The 21702-nt window shown below is 36.9% G+C and overlaps 1 protein-coding gene and 1 pseudogene across 1 annotated transcript; both read right to left on the reverse strand.

Moving 5' to 3' along the window:
* LOC111160174 (olfactory receptor 6C6-like) lies at positions 1-888 on the reverse strand. Its single transcript, XM_022523063.1, has one exon. It carries the CDS (start codon positions 886-888, stop codon positions 1-3), a length of 888 nt encoding a protein of 295 aa, XP_022378771.1.
* Positions 889-18991: 18103 nt separating this feature from the next.
* LOC111160130 lies at positions 18992-19605 on the reverse strand (annotated as a pseudogene).
* Positions 19606-21702: the final 2097 nt, after the last annotated feature.

Below are 21702 nucleotides of genomic sequence, written 5' to 3' on the forward strand. Positions count from 1 at the left end.
TCACTTGCTGATTCCTAGTGTATAAATGAAGGGATTCCATAAGGGGGCAACTGAGGTATTGAGCACAGCCACTCCTTTGCTTAAAGTCACTCTGTCATTTGCTGATGGTCTTATATACATGAAGATGCAGCTACCATAAGAGATGGAAACTACAATCATGTGGGAAGAACAGGTAGAAAAGGCTTTAGTCCTTTGCTGAGCAGAAGGGAATTTGAGAATTAGCTTGATAATGTAGCCATAGGAGAGAAGCACTAACAACAATGTGACCATTAGTGTCAGCACAGCCAAGAAAAAGGACATTAGCTCTAGGAAATGTGTATCTGAACAAGAGATCTGCAGGATGGGAGAAGAATCACAAATAAAGTGATCAGTGACATTGGAAGCACAGAATTCCAGCTTGAGTCCCAAGATGATTGGAGGAAAGATGATCAGGAATCCAGTTACCCAAGAGCTGAGTACAAGTTGGTAGCAAACTTTGTTGCTCATGATGGTGGTATGGTGGAGAGGTCTACATATAGCCACATAATGGTCATAGGACATAGCCGCCAGAAGATAAAATTCAGTTACTCCCAAAAAGATAAAAAAAAAAAACAACTGAGTCATACAACTTATATAGGAAATAGTTCTGTCCTTTGTCACAAGGCTCACCAGGAACCGTGGAATACAAACAGTTGTGAACGAGATTTCTAAAAAGGAGAAATTCCTTAGGAAGAAATACATAGGTGTCTTCAGGTAGGATTCCAGCAGAGTGAGAATGATGATGGTTAAGTTTCCTGTTACACTCAACAAGTAGGTAAAAAATAGAAAGAGGAAAATTACAACCTGCAATTCAGGGTCATCTGTCAGACCCAAAAGAATAAACTTTGTCTGCATTGAATGATTCCTCATTTCTCTCTTACAGGTTTTAACAAAGCTAGATAAAAAGAGTTTAAAAAAATGGTTAAGATTATTTGCTAGAGTCAATTAAAAAACAAATAAACAAAGAAGGAGAGAAGCTAACATTCATTCATCTCCAGCAACACACCATGTAGTGTATTTGGATATTTACATAAATTTTCTTATTAATATCTCCAACAACCTTCTTTGAACAGAGTATTATAATCCTTACTTCTTAGAGAAAGAAATTGAAGCTCGGATTAAAGAGTCTGTTTGGGGTGTATATCTAAATCCCAGTTTTCTAAAGTTGGTAAATCTTTAAATGACCAACACACAGCCGAGGTTGTGTATTCATTCAAATACCTTGGATAAGATCTAGGCATTTTTATTTCTACAAAGTTTACAGGTTCATAGCCAATTTAGTAGTATTGTGTTAGTAATCCAGAGTCATTTAAATACTACACCTTTGTTCTTTTTAAATTTTATCCATACTGAATATCCGGTATAGCCTTGAGTACATGAATAGAGTTGAGAATATTCATGAATTCACTTAAATTCTACGGAAATTGTGTGTAAATAGGGCACACAATTTTTGTTAGAAAGAGCACAGGCCAAAAACTGAAAGAATTTGCAAGTACCAAACCAGCTCTACAGGAAATATTGAAAGGGGTCCTCTAAGCAAAGAGAGACCCTAAAAGTAGTAGATCAGAAAGGAACAGACACAATATACAATAACAGTCACCTTACAGGCAATACAATGGCACTAAATTCATATCTCTCAATACTTACCCTGAATGTTAATGGGCTAAATGCCCCAATCAAAAGACACAGGGTATCAGAATGGATAAAAAAACAAAACCCATCTATATGTTGCCTACAAGAAACTCATCTTAAACCTGAAGACACCTCCAGATTTAAAGTGAGGGGGTGGAAAAGAATTTACCATGCTAATGGACATCAGAAGAAAGCAGGAGTGGCAATCCTTATATCAGATCAATTAGATTTTAAGCCAAAGACTATAATAAGAGATGAGGAAGGACACTATATCATACTCAAAGGAACTGTCCAACAAGAAGATCTAACAATTTTAAATATCTATGCCCCTAACATGGGAGCAGCCAACTATATAAACCAATTAATAACAAAATTAAAGAAATACATCGACAATAATACAATAATCGTAGGGGACTTTAACACTCCCCTCACTGAAATGGACAGATCATCCAAGCAAAAGATCAACAAGGAAATCAAGGCCTTAAATGACACACTGGACCAGATGGACATCACAGATATATTCAGAACATTTCATCCCAAAGCAACAGAATACACATTCTTCTCTAGTGCACATGGAACATTCTCCAGAATAGATCATATTCTCGGTCCTAAATCAGGTCTCAACCGTTATCAAAAGATTGGAATCATTCCCTGCATATTTTCAGACCACAATGCTCTAAAGCTAGAACTCAATCACAAGAGGAAATTTGGAAAGAACCCAATTACATGGAGACTAAACAGCATCCTTCTAAAGAATGAATGGGTCAACCAGGAAATTAAAGAAGAGTTGAAAAAATTCATGGAAACAAATGATAATGAAAACACAACGGTTCAAAATCTGTGGGACACAACAAAGGCAGTCCTGAGAGGAAAATATATAGCGGTACAAGCCTTTCTCAAGAAACAAGAAAGGTCTCAGGTACACAACCTAACCCTACACCTAAAAGAGCTAGAGAAAGAACAAGAAAGAAACCCTAAACCCAGCAGGAGAAGAGAAATCATAAAGATCAGAGCAGAAATCAATGAAATAGAAACCAAAAAAACAATAGAACAAATCAACGAAACTAGGAGCTGGTTCTTTGAAAGAATTAATAAGATTGATAAACCCCTGGCCAGACTTATCAAAAAGAAAAGAGAAAGGACCCAAATAAATAAAATCATGAATGAAAGAGGAGAGATCACAACCAACACCAAAGAAATACAGACAATTATAAGAACATACTATGAGCAACTCTACGCCAACAAATTTGACAATCTGGAAGAAATGGATGCATTCCTAGAGACATATAAACTACCACAACTGAACCAGGAAGAAATAGAAAGCCTGAACAGACCCATAACCAGTAAGGAGATTGAAACAGTCATCAAAAATCTCCAAACAAACAAAAGCCCAGGGCCAGATGGCTTCCCGGGGGAATTCTACCAAACATTTAAAGAAGAACTAATTCCTATTCTCCTGAAACTGTTCCAAAAAATAGAAATGGAAGGAAAACTTCCAAACTCATTTTATGAGGCCAGCATCACCTTGATCCCAAAACCAGACAAGGATCCCATCAAAAGAGAGAACTACAGACCAATATCCTTGATGAACACAGATGCAAAAATTCTCGCCAAAATACTAGCCAATAGGATTCAACAGTACATTAAAAGGATTATTCACCACGACCAAGTGGGATTTATTCCAGGGCTGCAAGGTTGGTTCAACATCCGCAAATCAATCAATGTGATACAACACATTAATAAAAGAAAGAACAAGAACCATATGATACTCTCCATAGATGCTGAAAAAGCATTTGACAAAGTACAGCATCCCTTCCTGATCAAAACTCTTCAAAGTGTAGGGATAGAGGGCACATACCTCAATATTATCAAAGCCATCTATGAAAAACCCACCGCAAATATCATTCTCAATGGAGAAAAACTGAAAGCTTTTCCGCTGAGGTCAGGAACACGGCAGGGATGTCCATTATCTCCACTGCTATTCAACATAGTACTAGAAGTCCTAGCCTCAGCAATCAGACAACAAAAGGAAATTAAAGGAATCCAAATCAGCAAAGAAGAAGTCAAACTATCACTCTTCGCAGATGATATGATACTATATGTGGAAAACCCAAAAGACTCCACTCCAAAACTGCTAGAACTTGTACAGGAATTCAGTAAAGTGTCAGGATATAAAATCAATGCACAGAAATCAGTTGCATTTCTCTACACCAACAACAAGACAGAAGAAAGAGAAATTAAGGAGTCCATCCCATTTACAATTGCACCCAAAACTATAAGATACCTAGGAATAAATCTAACCAAAGAGACTAAGAATCTATACACAGAAAACTATAAAGTACTCATGAAAGAAATTGAGGAAGACACACAGAAATGGAAAAATGTTCCATGCTCCTGGATTGGAAGAATAAATATTGTGAAAATGTCTATGCTACCTAAAGCAATCTACACATTTAATGCAATTCCTATCAAAGTACCATCCATTTTTTTCAAAGAAATGGAACAAATAATCCTAAAATTTATATGGAACCAGAAAAGACCTCGAATAGCCAAAGCAATATTGAAGAAGAAAGCCAAAGTTGGTGGCATCACAATTCCGGACTTCAAGCTCTATTACAAAGCTGTCATCATCAAGACAGCATGGTACTGGCACAAAAACAGACACATAGATCAATGGAACAGAATAGAGAGCCCAGAAATAGACCCTCAACTCTATGGTCAACTAATCTTCGACAAAGCAGGAAAGAATATCCAATGGAAAAAAGACAGCCTCTTCAACAAATGGTGTTGGGAAAATTGGACAGCCACATGCAGAAAAATGAAATTGGATCATTTCCTTACACCACACACGAAAATAGACTCAAAATGGATGAAGGATCTCAATGTGAGAAAGGAATCCATCAAAATCCTTGAGGAGAACACAGGCAGCAACCTCTTCGACCTCAGCCGCAGCAACATCTTCCTAGGAACATCGCCAAAGGCAAGGGAAGCAAGGGCAAAAATGAACTATTGGGATTTCATCAAGATCAAAAGCTTTTGCACAGCAAAGGAAACAGTTAACAAAACCAAAAGACAACTGACAGAATGGGAGAAGATATTTGCAAATGACATATCGGATAAAGGGCTAGTGTCCAGAATCTATAAAGAACTTAGCAAACTCAACACCCAAAGAACAAATAATCCAATCAAGGAATGGGCAGAAGACATGAACAGACATTTCTGCAAGGAAGACATCCAGATGGCCAACAGACACATGAAAAAGTGCTCCACATCACTCGGCATCAGGGAAATACAAATCAAAACCACAATGAGATACCACCTCACACCAGTCAGAATGGCTAAAATTAACAAGTCAGGAGATGACAGATGCTGGCGAGGATGCGGAGAAAGGGGAACCCTCCTACACTGTTGGTGGGAATGCAGGCTGGTGCAGCCACTCTGGAAAACAGCATGGAGGTTCCTCAAAATGTTGAAAATAGAGCTACCCTATGACCCAGCAATAGCACTGCTGGGTATTTACCCTAAAGATACAAACGTAGTGATCCAAAGGGGCACGTGCACCCGAATGTTTATAGCAGCAATGTCTACAATAGCCAAACTATGGAAAGAACCTAGATGTCCATCAACAGACGAATGGATAAAGAAGATGTGGTATATATACACAATGGAATACTATGCAGCCATCAAAAGAAATGAAATCTTGCCTTTTGCGACGACATGGATGGAACTAGAGGGTATCATGCTTAGCGAAATAAGTCAATCGGAGAAAGACAACTATCATATGATCTCCCTGATATGAGGGAGAGGAGATGCAACATGGTGGGTTAAGGGGGTAGGGGAAGAGTAAATGAAACAAGATGGGATTGGGAAGGAGACAAACCATAAGTGACTCTTAATCTCACAAAACAAACTGAGGGTTAATGGGGGGGTGTGGGGGGTTGGGATTATGGACATTGGGGAGGGTATGTGCTATGGTGAGTGCTGTGAAGTGTGTAAACCTGGCGATTCACAGACCTGTACCCCTGGGGATAAAAAGATATTATATGTTTATGAAAAATAAAATTTAAAAAAAAAAAAAAAAAAAAAGAAAGAGCACAGGACATGACATGTTTAAGACTCATTATAATATATATTACTGCTTCATGAATGGCAGTAGTAAGAACGTAATTCAAAATCTATGCTAATTCGGTGTGAAGTCAGAAAATTGCAGATGGGTCTGAAAATCATAGAACATAGTCACAGAATCTTAGATTTAAAAGAGATTTCATAGATCATTTGTCCAATCTTGTACATAAAACTAAAATCCTCTCTACAAAATTAAGGAAGGTATCTACTTATCAGGTTTTACTTTTAAGATTGCAGTTATGAAAATGGATAGCTTTTAAGTGTAAGAAGAATACTGGGTGTTGTACATAAACAGTGAATCTTGAAACACTGCCTCAAAAACTAATGATGTATGTTATGATGACTAACATAACACAATGAAAAGTAAATAAGTATAAACAAAAGGAGAAATTGTCCTGTAAATTCAAAAACGCACAAACTCTTGCAAGCACAATTTAGGTAGTGGTTTTCAACACCCTAAAACATTTTAGAAATTAGCTGTATTGTTTGTAAGACCTATATCGAGAGTTGTCTACCTCCTCCTCCTTCTTCAGAATGTTTTGTAGATCTGTTGCATTATTTCCTTATGAAGTTTACCATTAACATGATCCCTAAGAGCAAAAAACAAAACACAAATAAGCAAAAACAAAGTAAATTTTTTTTTCTTTGGAATCATTTTTACCTGTGAAACTTTGGACTGCTGGTAATAACTTTCTTTTTTTTTTTTTTTTTAAAGATTTTATCTATTTATTTGACAGACAGAGATCACAAGTAGGCAGAGAAGCAGGCAGAGAGGAGGAAACAGGTTCCTCGCTGAGCAGAGAGCCCCTGCAGGGCTTGATCCCAGGACCCCGGGATCATGACCTGAGCTGAAGGCAGAGGATTTAACCCACTGAGCCACCCAGGTGAAAGAAATAACTTTCTTTCCTAATATGGGAAGCTGTCTTTTAAAATCTACCATATATCTAAACTTTTCACCATTTTAAGTTTATTTCTTTTTTGCAGCTCTCATGTCAAAATTCATGCCTGCCCAGAAAAATTATGTATTGCTTCTTTAATAGTTTTCTCCTAGTTTGATTTAAAAAATAAAATTTGATCTAGTCCAGAGGGTTGTCTGAATATCATGGTGATTTCCAGAATCAAGTGAGAAAGTATTTAAAGTAGTTCATGGTATCTTCTGTCTAAAGCTGCTTTGTGTTTATTGGCTGATAAATGGAAGTAATGGAGTCTTTATCACATCTATTGTCTTGTAATCACCATCTTCATAACTCCTATTTTTTATATTAATAAGTGGAAAAATAGCTCTCTAGGAAGGTATAATCAGACAAAAATAAGTTGATAAGTAAAATGTGACAAAATGATGATCATAGAGTGAAGATTTCTCTCTTTCTGGAGATCGTTTCCTTAGTCTTTTTTTCTCAGTTTATGCATTGCTATTTAAAGCTTATATAATTAATAAAAAAATCAATGGACAGATTTAAGTGCATTTTGTAAATAGATACTGTTTATACATTTTGTATTTCTATACCAAAAAAGATGTAAAATGATTAACCAAAAAGAAAAAAAAATCAAGCTACTCATACATATCTGCTTTTGATTATCTTAATTTACAAAATTATCTTGATTTACAATTAAAAATAATAGATCCAACTCTAAAATGTTTACCTTAATTCCTGTGTTTTCCCATATTTTCTTCTAGGATATGAAAAAAAAGAGCTAGTAATGGATTATGAATGTACTCAAAGTTTAGACAATATTATTTCAGTAAGAAATTGAAAGAAAAATAGCTTTTAAGTTGAAACTTAATGCAGAAAGATGGAATATATGCTGTGCTTTTGTAAATTTTCTGTGTCTACCTCACTCTTGTATGTAAGTTTGAACTTAGATCAGTTATGGACTTGGGTAGTACTGTATTTAATATTATTTTAGACAAGATAAATTCTCTTGCCTTTGCTGTGAATATGTCCAAATTATATCATATATATTATTAATACAAGTGAAAGTTATTTCTATATTCTTTACAATTGGAAATGGAAAAAATTCAGGAAAATCTGATAAAAGTGTTCTTATATCCACCAGGTAGGGAAATAGTTCATTGTTAATTTTACATGCTAAAAATATGAGTGTTCTTATATCCTTTAATTAATTATATACCCAAGGGATTCTATTGAGAAGGGAAAAGAAGCAAAACAATACAAAGAAAACATTCCCCTGGGATTGATCAGAAGACACTAATGATATATGATAAAAATAACTTGTATAGCATATTATAATAGAATGTGAAGGGTCAATGTACCTAAGGAGAACTGAGGTTAAAGGAAATCTGTGACAAAGCTAATGAGCAATTAATGGGTCATGGTCACATTCATTTTATTTTTATTTATTTATTTATTTATTTAAAGATTTTATTTATTTATTTGACAGAGAGAGATCACAAGTAGGCAGAGTGGCAGGCAGAGAGAGAGGGAAGCAGGCTCCCCGCAGAGCAGAGAGCCCGATGTGGGGCTCGATCCCAGGACCCTGGGATCATGACCTGAGCCGAAGGCAGAGGCTATAACCCACTGAGCCACCCGGGGCCCCCTCATTTTATTATTTAATAATTATTTTTAATATTTCAGATTAGAAATATATAATCCCCTTAGATTTATCACATTTAACAAAATCTTTCATTCATAAAGTCCTTGTAAAAACAGTTGCAAAGTTACTCATTTTTACCATTTTACAAAAAAATTTCCAGAGCATAGGGGCACCTGAGTAGCTCAGTTGGTTAAGCATCTGCCTTTGGCTCAGATCATGATCTCTGGGTCTTGTGATGGAGCCCCATGTCTGGCACCCTGCTCAGTGGGGAGTCTGTTTCTCCCTCTGCCTCTGCTCTTCCTCCTGCTCTCTCTTTCTCTCTCAAATAAATTAATAAACTCTTTTAAAAAAATTTCCAGAGCATAGATAAAGAGGAAAAATCCCTTTCTGGTTTTATGGAACCAGCATAATATTGACATTAGTGTCTGTCAAGTTAAAGAGAATAAGTTAAACTTATAGACTAATCTTTCTTTGGCATATGAAAAATTAAAAAGCATTAACAAATTAAATCCAGTGATATATAAAATTGGTGCCACATTAAGACCAATTTGAATTAATTCCAGGTATGTGAGATTGATTGGTATTAGGAAACAAATTAATGATTCATTACAGAAATAGATGAAAATCATATGTTAATCTCAATAGATTAAAAGCAATATTTGACAAAATTCAGTACTCATCATAAAAATCTTGACAAACTTGGAGTAGAGGGAATTTCTTTAATTTGATGCAGAAAACTTAAAAAATAAAAGTAAACTCTTTAGGAGATACCATATTTAGTGATAAATATTAAAAGCTATCCCTCTGAGACAAGAGAAAACTACTCTCATTATTTATAATTAACATTGTATCCATATATATTTTTTTAATTTTTTTTTCAGCGTAACAGTGTTCATTATTTTTGCACCATACCCAGTGCTCCATGCAATCTGTGCCCTCTACAATACCCACCACCTGGATCTCCCAACCTCCCACCCCCCGCCCCTTCAAAACCCTCAGATTGTTTTTCAGAGTCCATAGTCTCTCATGGTTCACCTCCCCTTCCAATTTCCCTCAATTCCCTTCTCCTCTCCATCTCCCTTTGTCCTCTGTGTTATTTGTTATGCTCCACAAATAAGTGAAACCATATGATAATTGACTCTCTCTGCTTGACTTATTTCACTCAGTATAATCTCTTTCAGTCCCATCCATGTTGCTACAAAAGTTGGGTATTCATCCTTTCTGATGGAGGCATAATACTCCAGAGTGTATATAGACCACATCTTCCTTATCCATTTGTCCGTTGAAGGGCATCTTGGTTCTTTCCACAGTTTGGCGACCGTTGGCCATTGCTGCTATAAATGTTGGGGTACAGATGGGCCTTCTTTTCACTACATCTGTATCTTTGGGGTAAATACCCAGTAGTGCAATTGCAGGGTCATAGGGAAGCTCTATTTTTAAGTTCTTGAGGAATCTCCACACTGTTCTCCAAAGTGGCCGCACCAACTTGCATTCCCACCAACAGTGTAAGAGGGTTCCCCTTTCTCCACATCCTCTCCAACACACATTGTTTCCTGTCTTGCTAATTTTGGCCATTCCAACTGGTGTAAGGTGGTATCTCAATGTGGTTTTAATTTGAATCCCCCTGATGGCTAGTGATGATGAACATTTTTTCATGTGTCTGATAGCCATTTGTAGGTCTTCATTGGAGAAGTGTCTGTTCATATCTTCTGCCCATTTTTTGATATGATTGTTTTGTGCATGTTGAGTTTCAGGAGTTCTTTATAGATCCTGGATATCAACATTTTGTCTGTACTGTCATTTGCAAATATATACTCCCATTCCGTGGGTTGCCTCTTTGTTTTATTGACTGTTTCCTTTGCAGTGCAGAAGCTTTTGATCTTGATGAAGTCCCAAAAGTTCATCTTCGTTTTTGTTTCCTTTGCCTTTGGAGACATATCTTGAAAGAAGTTGCTGTGGCTGATAGCGAAGAGGTTACTGCCTATGTTCTCCTCTAGGATTCTGATGGATTCCTGTCTCACATTGATATTTTTTATCCATTTTGAGTTTATCTTTGTGTACGGTGTAAGAGAATGGTCGAGTTTCATTCTTGTACATATAGCTGTCCAGTTTTCCCAGCACCATTTATTGAAGAGACTGTCTTTTTCCACTGTATATTTTTTCCTGTTTTGTCAAAGATTATTTGACCATAGAGTTGAGGGTCCATATCTGGGCTCCCTACTCTGTTCCACTGGTCTATGTGTCTGTTTTTATGCCAGTACCATGCTGTCTTGGTGATCACAGCTTTGTAGTAAAGCTTGAAATCAGGTAACGTGATGCCCCTAGTTTTATTTTTATTTTTCAACATTTCCTTAGCGATTCAGGGTCTCTTCTGTTTCCATACAAATTTTTGGATTATTTGCTCCAGCTCTTTGAAGAATACCGGTGGAATTTTGTTTGGAATGGCATTAAAAGTATAGATTGCTCTAGGCAGTATATACTTTATCCAGCAAGACTGACATTCAAAATGGATGGAGAGATAAAGAGATTCCAAGACCCGCAAGGCTTAAAAGACTATGCAAACACCAAGCCGACACTGCAGGAAATATTAAGGGGGGTTCTATAAAAGAGGAAAAATCCTAAGACTAGCACTGAACAGAAATATAGAGACAATCTACAGAAAGAAAGACTTCAAAGGTAATATGATGTCAATAAAAACGTATCTATCAATAATCACTCTCAATGTGAATGGCCTAAATGCGCCCATAAAACGACACAGGGTTGCAGATTGGATAAAATGACAGGACCCATCCATATGTTGTCTACAAGAGACCCATTTGGAACCTAAAGATACAGCCAGACTGAAAGTGAAGGGATGGAAAAGCATCTTTCATGCCAATGGGCCTCAAAAGAAGGCCGGGGTAGCGATTCTCATATCAGACAAATTAGATTTTAAACTAAAGACTGTAGTCAGAGATACAGAAGGACACTACATCATTCTTAAAGGGACTATCCACCAAGATGATCTAACAATTGTAAATATCTATGCCCCCAATATGGGAGCAGCCAATTACATAAGAAAACTGTTAATCAAGATAAAGAGTCATATTGATATGAATACATTAATAGTAGGAGATCTTAACACGCCTCTCTCAGAAATAGATCATCAAAGCAGAAAATCAATAAAGAAACAAGAGCATTGAATGACACACTGGACCAGATGGACCTCATAGATATATACAGAACATTCCACCCTAAAATAACCAAATACTCATTCTTCTCAAGTGCACATGGAACCTTCTCCAGAATAGACCACGTACTGGGTCACAAATCAGGACTCAACCGATACCAGAAGACTGAGATTATTCCCTGCATATTCTCAGATCACAATGCTTTGAAACTGGAGCTCAATCACAAGGAAAAGTTCAGAAGGAACTCAAACACCTGGAAGCTAAAGACCAACTTGCTTAAGAATGCTTGGATCAACCAGGAGATCAAAGAAGAACTTAAACAATTCATGGAAACCAATGAGGATGAAGACACTTCAGTCCAAAACCTATAGGATACAGCAAAGGCACTCCTAAGGGGGAAATACATAGCCATCCAAGCCTCCCTCAAAAAAATTGAAAAATCCAGAATACACCAGCTGTCTCTACACCTTAAAGAACTGGAGAATCAACAACAAATCAAACCAACTCCACACATAAGAAGGGAAATCATCAAGATTAGAGCAGAGATCAATGAGGTAGAAACCAGAGGTACAGTAGAACGTATCAATGAAACTAGAAGTTGGTTTTTTGAAAGAATCAATAAGATCGATAAACCATTGGCCACACTAATCCAAAAGAAAAGAGAGAAAGCCCAAATTCATGAAATTATGAATGAAAAGGGAGAGATCACAACTAACACCAAGGAAGTAGAAACAATCATCAGAAGTTATTATCAACAGTTATATGCCAATAAGCTAAGCAACCTAGATGAAATGGATGCATTCCTGGAAAACCATAAACTCCCAAACTTGAACCAGGAAGAAATTGACAACCCGAATAGACCAATATCTAGTAACGAGATTGAAGCAGTGATCAAAAACCTCCCAAAAAACAAGAGCCCAGGACCTGATGGATTCCCTGGGGAATTCTACCAAACTTTCAAAGAAGAAATAACACCTATTCTCCTGAAGCTGTTTCAAAAACTTGAAGCAGAAGGAAAATTTCCAGACTCTTTCTATGAAGCCAGCATTACCCTGATCCCCAAACCAGGCAAAGACCCTACCAGAAAGGAGAATTTCAGACCAATATCACTGACAAATATGGCTGCTAAGATTCTCAACAAGATCCTAGCAAACAGGATCCAACAGCACATTAAAAATATTATCCACCATGACCAGGTGGGATTCATCCCTGGGCTACAAGGATGGTTCAACATTCGCAAATCAATCAATGTGATAGAACAAATCAATAAGAGAAGAGAGAAGAACCACATGGTCCTCTCAATTGATGCAGAAAAAGCATTTGGCAAAATCCAGCATCCGTTCCTGATTAAAATGCTTCAAAGTATAGGGATAGAGGGAACATTCCTGAACTTCATAAAATCTATATATGAAAGACCCACAGCAAATATCATCCTCAATGGGAAAAAGCTCGCAGCCTTCCCGTTGAGATCAGGAACACGACAAGGATGCCCACTCTCACCACTCTTGTTCAACATAGTATTAGAAGTCCTAGCAACAGCAATCAGACAACAAAGAGAAATAAAAGGTATCCAAATTGGCAATGAAGAAGTCAAACTCTCTCTCTTCGCAGATGACAGGATTCTTTATATGCAAAACCCAAAAGACTCCACCCCCAAACTATTAGAACTCATACAACAATTCAGCAACGTGGCAGGATACAAAGTCAGTGTACAGAAATCAGTGTCTTTCTTATACACTAACAATGAAAACACAGAAAGGGAAATTAGAGAATCGATTCCATTTACTATAGCACCAAGAACCATAAGATACCTGGGAATAAACCTAACCAAAGAGGTAAAGGAACTGTTCTTGAGGAACTACAGAACACTCATGAAAGAAATTGAAGAAGACACAAAAAGATGGAAGACCATTCCATGCTCTTGAATCGGAAGAATAAACATTGTTAAAATGTATCCATATTTTTGACCAGCTTAAAGAGGCCAAATAAAGAAAGAAGAAAGGAAAGTTAGGCTGATTGAAAAAGGAAAAATAAGTTTTATTGATCATAGATAACAGGTTATGTATATAGGAAATCCAGATGGATCTACAGAAAACATTAAAATTAAACACTGACTTTAGCAAAGTCACTCAGGTCACGTACAATATAAATTGTGGAGTGCCTGGGTGACTCATTCGGTTAAGCCTCTGCCTTAGGCCCAGGTTATGATCACAGGGTCCTTGAATTAAGTCCTTTATGGAGTTCCTGGATCAGCAAGGAGTCTGTATCTCCTTTTCCCTCTACCTCTACCCCTGCTTGTTCTCTCTTTCTCTCAAATAAATAAGTAAAATCTTTAAAATATATATATATTTCCTTTTTTTTAAGTAGTAAGAAACAGTATATGGATTTATTATTGTTCTTTTTTTTTAAATTTCTTTTCAGCGTAACAGTATTCATTGTTTTTGAACCACACCCAGTGCTCCACGCAATATGTGCCCTCCCTAATACCCACCACCTGGTTCCCCCAACCTCCCACCCCTTCAAAACCCTCAGGTTGTTTTTCAGAGTCCATAGTCTCTCATGGCTCATCTCCCCCTCCAATTTCCCTTAGCTCCCTTCTCCTCTCCATCTCCCCATGTCCTCCATGTTATTTGTTATGCTCCACAAATAAGTGAAACCATATGATAATTGACTCTCTCTGCTTGACTTATTTCACTCAGCATCATCTCTTCCAGTCCCGTCCATGTTGCTACAAAAGTTGGGTATTCATCCTTTCTGATGGAGGCATAATACTCCATAGTGTATATGGACCACATCTTCCTTATCCATTCGTCCGTTGAAGGGCATCTTGGTTCTTTCCACAGTTTGGCGACCGTGGCCATTGCTGCTATAAACATTGGGGTACAGATGGCCCTTCTTTTCACTACATCTGTATCTTTGGGATAAATACCCAGTAGTGCAGTTGCAGGGTTATAGGGAAGCTCTATTTTTAATTTCTTGAGGAATCTCCACACTATTCTCCAAAGTGGCTGCACCTTTCAAATGTAAATTATATATTTATTCTTATAGCAAAGAATCAGGAAATAAAAATAAAATAAATTAAAATACTGATACTGTTATAGTGATATAAAAATATTCAATACCAAGGAAGAAAACTATTAAAATACGTGCAAAACTGCTGTCCTGGAAACAAAAACCACTCTATTATAAGAAACTAGAATGACTTAAATAAATGGAGGGCTAAAACTGAAATCAGGCATTTAAAACACTATCAAAACACCAGTAGTTGATGAAACATGAAGGGCGACTCTTTTCCTTCTTGTTATTCACATTCTTCCTGTGACGAGGGAATGTTTATGCATAGATGGTATCCTCTCCACAGAAAATCATAGTCTATCATTGCTACCTCACAACACACATGGTTCATTTGAGGAAAATGAAGCTGAAGAAAGCTGCATTTTGTAAATGGCAGATGTTTCTCATAAATCTTTCTTTCTTTCTTTCTTTTTCTTTTTTTTAAAGATTTTATTTATTTATTTATTTATTTATTTGACAGAGAGAGAGAGAGAGAGAGAGAGAGAGTTCATAAGTAGGCAGAGAGGCAGACAGAGAGAGGGGGGGAAACAGGCTCCCTGCTGAGCAGAGAGTGCAATGTGGGGCTCAATCCCAAGACCCTGAGACCATGACCTGAGCCAAAAGCAGAGGCTCTAACCCACTGAGCCACCCAGGTGCCCCCTTTCTTTTTCTTTTTAAAGAATTTATTTATTTGAGAGAGGGAGAGAACAAGTGAGAGAGAGCACAAGCAGGGGTAGTAGTAGTGGGGGAAGGAGAAGCAGACTCCCCACTGAGCAGGGAGCCTGATGTGGGGCTCCATCTCAGGACCCTGAGATCATGACCCCAGCCAAAGACAGCTGATTAGCCAACTGAGTCACCCAGGCACCCCTCTCATAACTCTTTCTGAGAATATTTGGAAAATTAAGGTTTACTGTTTGAGTTGAAAATTTAAAAGGATTATGGGTTGTACATGGCAGTTTGCTTGATAGCATCTGACTTTCAGACTTAAAAATAGTTGAATTCTTAATTATATGTTTTTTATGATAAAGGATACAAACATATTGAATACTTCTGTATCTTAACTTTTTATCATTTAGGTTTCTTTTTTTCTAAATTTCAAACTATTTCAAAGACCCCCCAAACTGAATTTTTTAATCTAGCCCTTATGTATAAAATTAATATCCTACTCCAAAGAGTTTTAACTATAATCTTGTAGAAGCCAATACTTGTAATGGTAAAACTGAGAATAAATAGAAGCATCCTTTGCTGAAAAAAAAGTGGAGGGCTATCCCGTAGTCATGTATTAGAAAGTTCAATATTATACGAATGTCCGTTTTCTCTAAATTATCTATTGAGGCAATGCAATGCCATAAAACTGTAACATTATTTTAAAGATAATATTTATTCACTTGAGAGAGAGTGAGAGAGAGAGAGCATGAGAGCAGAGAGGGTCAGAGGGAGAAGCAGACTTCCCGCTGAGCAGGGAGCCCAATCCAGGACTCAATCCCTAGATTCCAGGATCATGACCTGAGCTGAAGGCAGTGGCTTAACCAACTGAGCTACCCAGATGCCCTAAAACTGTAGCATTTTAATTTCAAAAAATTTCAAAAGCTGATTCTAAATTTAGATGTAAATGCAAAGGACAAAACATAGCTAGACAATCTTGAAGTACAACAAAGTTCGAAGGCTTACTGAAAATATCAATACTTATTATAAAGCTACAGTAATTAAGATGTTGTGTTATTGGTACAAGAAAAACTAAAAAATGAAATTGGCCAGCAAAATGAAATAAAAATTCTAGTAACAGATCCAGACTTATTTGATCACCTGAATTACAGCAAATTCACAGCTGGAAGGAGAAAGGAAAGATTCAATAAATAATGCCATGTCAAGTGGATATTCCTATGGAAAGAATGAATGAAATTTAGTCCCTACACTTTAATATATAGTGAAGGTTTACCGTAGTGGTTGTACTGGTTTTCTCTCCGACTGCAGGTTATGAACCACATGGGCAAATAATGGTTAATTTTGCCTATTTTAGCCAGGCTTATATGCATAGATCAATGATGAATGAAAGGGATCTGATAGTTACCAATTTGTCTATCCTGATTTTTAGACACTCTGGATCCAGAGAAATGATTACTAGGTGGGATTGTAGATCCATTGGATCCATTGCAAAATAATTAGATAGGATTCCATCACCTGGCCTTGAAACACAGAAGCTTTATTTGTATTTGTGTCCTGTGGTGTCAGAGTCAGTTCCAATAGAAGCTGAAAGGTCAATTTTAACAGATGTTGAAAAAAATTTGGAAGTCCCTTTTTCCCCAGGTCTAGAATTACTCTGATAGGTGACCAAACCTCTTCTTGGGGAAGGACTGACTAAAAAACTTCTGTCTGTATTTTTTAAAAAATGTTTTATTTGTTTATTTGACAGAGAGAGAGATCACAAGTAGGCAGAGAGGCAGGCAGAGAGAGACAGGGGGAAGCAGGCTCCCCGCTGAGCAGAGAGCCCGATGTAGGGCTCGATCCCAGGACCCTGGGATCATGACCTGGGCTGAAGGCAGAGCCTTTAACCCACTGAGCCACCCAGGAACTCCTGTCTGTATTTTTTCCGGCATTACAGTATCCTTCCACAAGAAGACATGGCCTCTCCTTCAAAGATGGGTTTGACAGTTGGAAACTGGCTCATGTATGTCAATTGGGTAAGAGAATTTCCATTGGGTTGGCTTCCCTCAACCTTTTTCTTGAAACTTCTTGATTATATAGCTCAAATAATACTCTGTTTTGCTGCTCATCTCAGTCCTATTCTGCTAGATATTGTCACAGACCTCTACAGGTCAGTGACTGTGTGTTTCCATTCCCAGGTAAATGAAAATTAGTCCACCTTGCCCTTAACTGTAAGTTGTTGCTGCCTGGTGTTTGATACTCTGAATCTTGTCATTGACAAATAGCAGCCAATCATTGATTTACAAAGAACAGTCATCATGAGGTTCCAGTGATGCTGGTGTTGTCTTTACTAGAATGTTGCTTCTTTGTTTTGTGAAGAGAATTTCCTTTGGTTTCTCACAGTTTATGTGTTCTCTGGTTTTAGTTGATAAATTCAATCCAGCATTCCTAACTTTTTGAGACTTTTTCATCATTTATAAACACTGTGTGAAGATGTTCTGGCATCTCTACCTCATTTATTGTAGGCTCCAATGTGTCCAAGTTTCAAGGAGTCAAACTAATAGTACATTAGGACTGGCTCCAGGTGTTTTTGCCAGGATGTCAAATTATGAGCCACTGAAGAGTGGCCCTATATCAGCAATCTCTCCCTTATTTAGCATTTTGTTTAACCCTTACTCAAGTATAGTACCATCGTTGTCCATTCTTAGAACTGTTATCTTGATTCCTGCAATTACACATTAGCTATTTTGATGAATATTTTCCTTCTGTAGGAGGGAAAGTACTTCTTAGGAATGCCATGTTGAAACTTAATCTTAGACATTGTTATAGAAGCCATGAGGCGGGGGCAGATTTAAGGAAAATAAGTGCTGTCTTCCAGTGCATTTGGTTCAGATGAGGACTGTATTTTCCAAGTAGGAGGAGGACATTATTTTCTAGCAAGGAAGAATGGACCACTTCAAATCAGAGAGTGCAGGAGAATCTGGGGGTTCAAGATTCTTAAGAACAGTTACTCTGATATCTTCATCCTACTGTGCAAACTGAGGACAAGGGTAAAACACATGCTTCAGAGTTTTTCCACTTGGGGGTCAAGGGAGATTTATACATTAATTCATCTCAGTCATTGAATGAGTACTCCTCTTGAGGAGTTTTGGTTTCATACACTTCTAGCCTGCCTCAAAGACGGGCACAATAGAACTCTGTGGCCCTATGTCCCTTCTGGTAGTTGGAAGTCAGGAAGTCAGGCTGGTGCATGTCACAGCAGGAAGACTGAGAGGGGGTGGGTATGAGATGGGATATGGATGGGGTACTGCAGCATCTCTTATGGGCCTCACCTAAAATACAAATCTGCTGAAAATGTATAGTTGTATGTTCAAGACAGATAATGTAAGCTACAATGAAACTCTGTACAGAAATTCCATTGGCTTTTAATTTATATCATTTGCATATTAATTTGAGCAGGAATGCAATTGCCTTCAAAGAGTTTATCTTGGAGAAATTTCTAAAATCTTTCCCAGAATCTATTGACATATTTTATTTGTATATTTTAAGGCTGGATGTGATGTGGTATTTTTGTCCCTCATAGAAAACTGTTAATATAACGTTAATTAAAGACATTTGCAAGAAGTGACCTTACTAAGTAAGGGATGTGCTGGAGACAAGAAATATTTTTAGAAATTTAATTTGAATGGACTTGAGAATTAGAAAGGAGCAAATGTTTTAGGAACTCAATGATACTTGCTTTGGGCAGCCAATCTTTTATTAAAACTTAAATCATCAACTTTAGTGTTCCTTTATTTCTTGGAAGATAAGGCAATTGTTTTGATTGAGTCACTGAAGGCTTGTTTTACTTGCTTGTTTCTCAAAGTATAAATGAAGGAGTTCAGCATAGGAGCGATGGAAGTAGTTAGCATTATTACACCATTATTAATGGCCACTGATTCCTTTGCTGAAGGTTTGACATAGATGAAGACACAGGTGCCATAAGTGATATAAACTATAATCATATGGGAAGAACAGGTAGAAAAGGCTTTTTTCCTTTTCTGGGCAGAAGGGAATCTTAAAATGTCTTGATTATGTATATGTAGGTAAGAACCACACAAAGAAGTGTTGTGATGAAGGTCAACAGAGCACAAACTACAACCATTTGCTCAATGACTCATGTGTCGGAGCATGAAATCTGCAGGAAGGGAGATACATCACAGAGAAAGCTATCAATGACATTTGAGCCACAGAATTCCAGATTTTGGCTAGGCTAAATGGTGGGAGTATGATTAACAAGCCAGCTCTCCAACAACAAAGGATGTCTTTTACAGACTTTGTTGCTCATGATGGTGGTATAATGCAGAGGTTTGCAGATGGCCACGTAGTTTTCATAGGATGTGGTATTCAGGAGAAAAAATTCCATTACTCCAAAAAGGTCTGTGAAAAATGCTTAAATGGCACAAGTACAGTGGGTGATAGTCTTGTCACCTGTTGCTAGATTATATAAGTATCTAGGAATACAAGCTGATGTGAATAAAACCTCTAAGAAGGAAAAATTTTGTAGGAAAATGTACATTGGTGTTTTAAGGTGAGAATCCACTAGTGTAAGTGAAATAATAGCCAGGTTCCCAGTTCCACTTAATAAGTAAGTAAAAAATTGAAAAATTAAAAGTAAACCCTGAAGTTGTGGGTCATCTATTAGTCTCAGAAGACTGAATGTTGTTATTGTATGGTTTTTCCATCTCTGACTTCTGATTTTTGCCCAATCTGCGTGAAAAAGATAAGTTATTTTATTAGAATACAGGGATGCCAAAGTTTATTAGTGATAAACAATGACAAAGTCAAGGAGGTAACTGGCTCACATGAAACATTTTTTAATAATATTGTTAATATACCAGTGGACTTAGTTTGTAAATATCCTTCTTGAAGTTTTTTTTCAAGTTTTAATTTAAATTCTAGTTAGTTAACATATAGTGTAATATTAATTTCAGAAGTAGAATTTAGTGATTCATCATTTACATATAAAACCCAGTGCTCATCACAAGTGCCCTCCTTAATACTCATCTCCCATTTAGCTCATTCCCTCGACTCACTGCCTCCTGCAATCCTCAGTTTGTTCTCTATAGTTAATAGTTACTTATGATTTCCCTCCCTCTCTTTTTTTTCTTTCCCCTATGTTCATCTGAGTGAAATTATGTGGTATTTTTCTTTCTCTGACTGACTTATTTTGCTTACCATAATAAAAGAAATTTCTTATAGACCAACTTACTTGGACCACAATCCAGTAATTTATGGATTCTCTGTCTCCATTGCATTTTCCCAAATTTCTTTAAAATTTTGGCTATATTCTGGATTGGTGTTATTGATAGTGCCTTGTGATGTCATCAGTGTTAAAATTTTCTTTTACTCCCATATAGTCTTCTCTATGTTTTTAAGTAATTAAAAGCATTTGAGTAAGTTGACTTAGTAATCCCACTACTGGGTATTTACTCAAAGGAAATAAAAATACTAATTCAAAAAGCTATATGCATGTCTATGTCTATTACAGCTTTATTTACAATAGCTAAGATATGGAAGCAATCTAAGTGTCCATTGATAGATGAATGGATAAAGAAAATGTAGTTTGTGTGTGCATGTAAATGTATTTCTATGGAATATTACAACAACCATTCTTCTCTGTTTTGAAGCTAATATCTTAAAGGTCACTCACTACCTGTATCATTTCCTTGCTTGTAGGTTGGTTCTTGATAAAACACATTTATGTAACAAATAACTTGGACTGCTATAGAGACTCTCCAAAATCACTCATCAACTATAATTTAATGTTAAACCCCTATAACAAAATAATGGTCTTGTTGCATTGTGTATAAAGTATATATACACTTTGGGGAGTATATGCATCAAGTCCTCTGATTTTGAATAGAACCTATATGTAATAATTCTTATATCTGTATATCCAGTAGTGATTTCTGAAATCCAGGTAAATGTAACCACATATACCTCATATTGAGCACATGCAAAGTTGGTTTTGTAGACTCTGCATCCCTATCCATTTCATCCAGTATGATTCTTCAAATAAAGCTAATTGGTACAGTAATTGAACTCACACGGTATGCCATGTGTTATGTAATACCTTCATAGGAAACACCTCTCTGGACCAACTGGACCTTCAGTCCTTTCTCTTCTTCTACTTTATCTTTCTTTAACATATCTTGAGGAACAGTCACTTTGAGGACACTGATTTCTCTTTGATTCTCAGCCTACACATTATATCTTTTGGGAAGTCTTTAGAAACCTGGTAGCTGTGTTGGATCTCCCAGTCCCCGTTTATGTGCCATTGCTAAACAATGCTTATTTCATTCATAGTACTTATGCTGAGAAGGCAAGTCTGTTGAGATTAGGAACTGAGGTTTTTGTTTGTTTGTTTTTTGTTTTTTCTTTAACTGGGATAACCAAGGAAACCAGCACAGCCAAGGCATATAGCCAGTTCCTAACAAATGGTTATTGGTTGAATGCCAAC

Source organism: Enhydra lutris, unplaced genomic scaffold, assembly GCF_002288905.1.
Source record: "Enhydra lutris kenyoni isolate GAN:26980312 unplaced genomic scaffold, ASM228890v2 scaffoldscaffold74, whole genome shotgun sequence".
Taxonomy (NCBI): domain Eukaryota; kingdom Metazoa; phylum Chordata; class Mammalia; order Carnivora; family Mustelidae; genus Enhydra; species Enhydra lutris.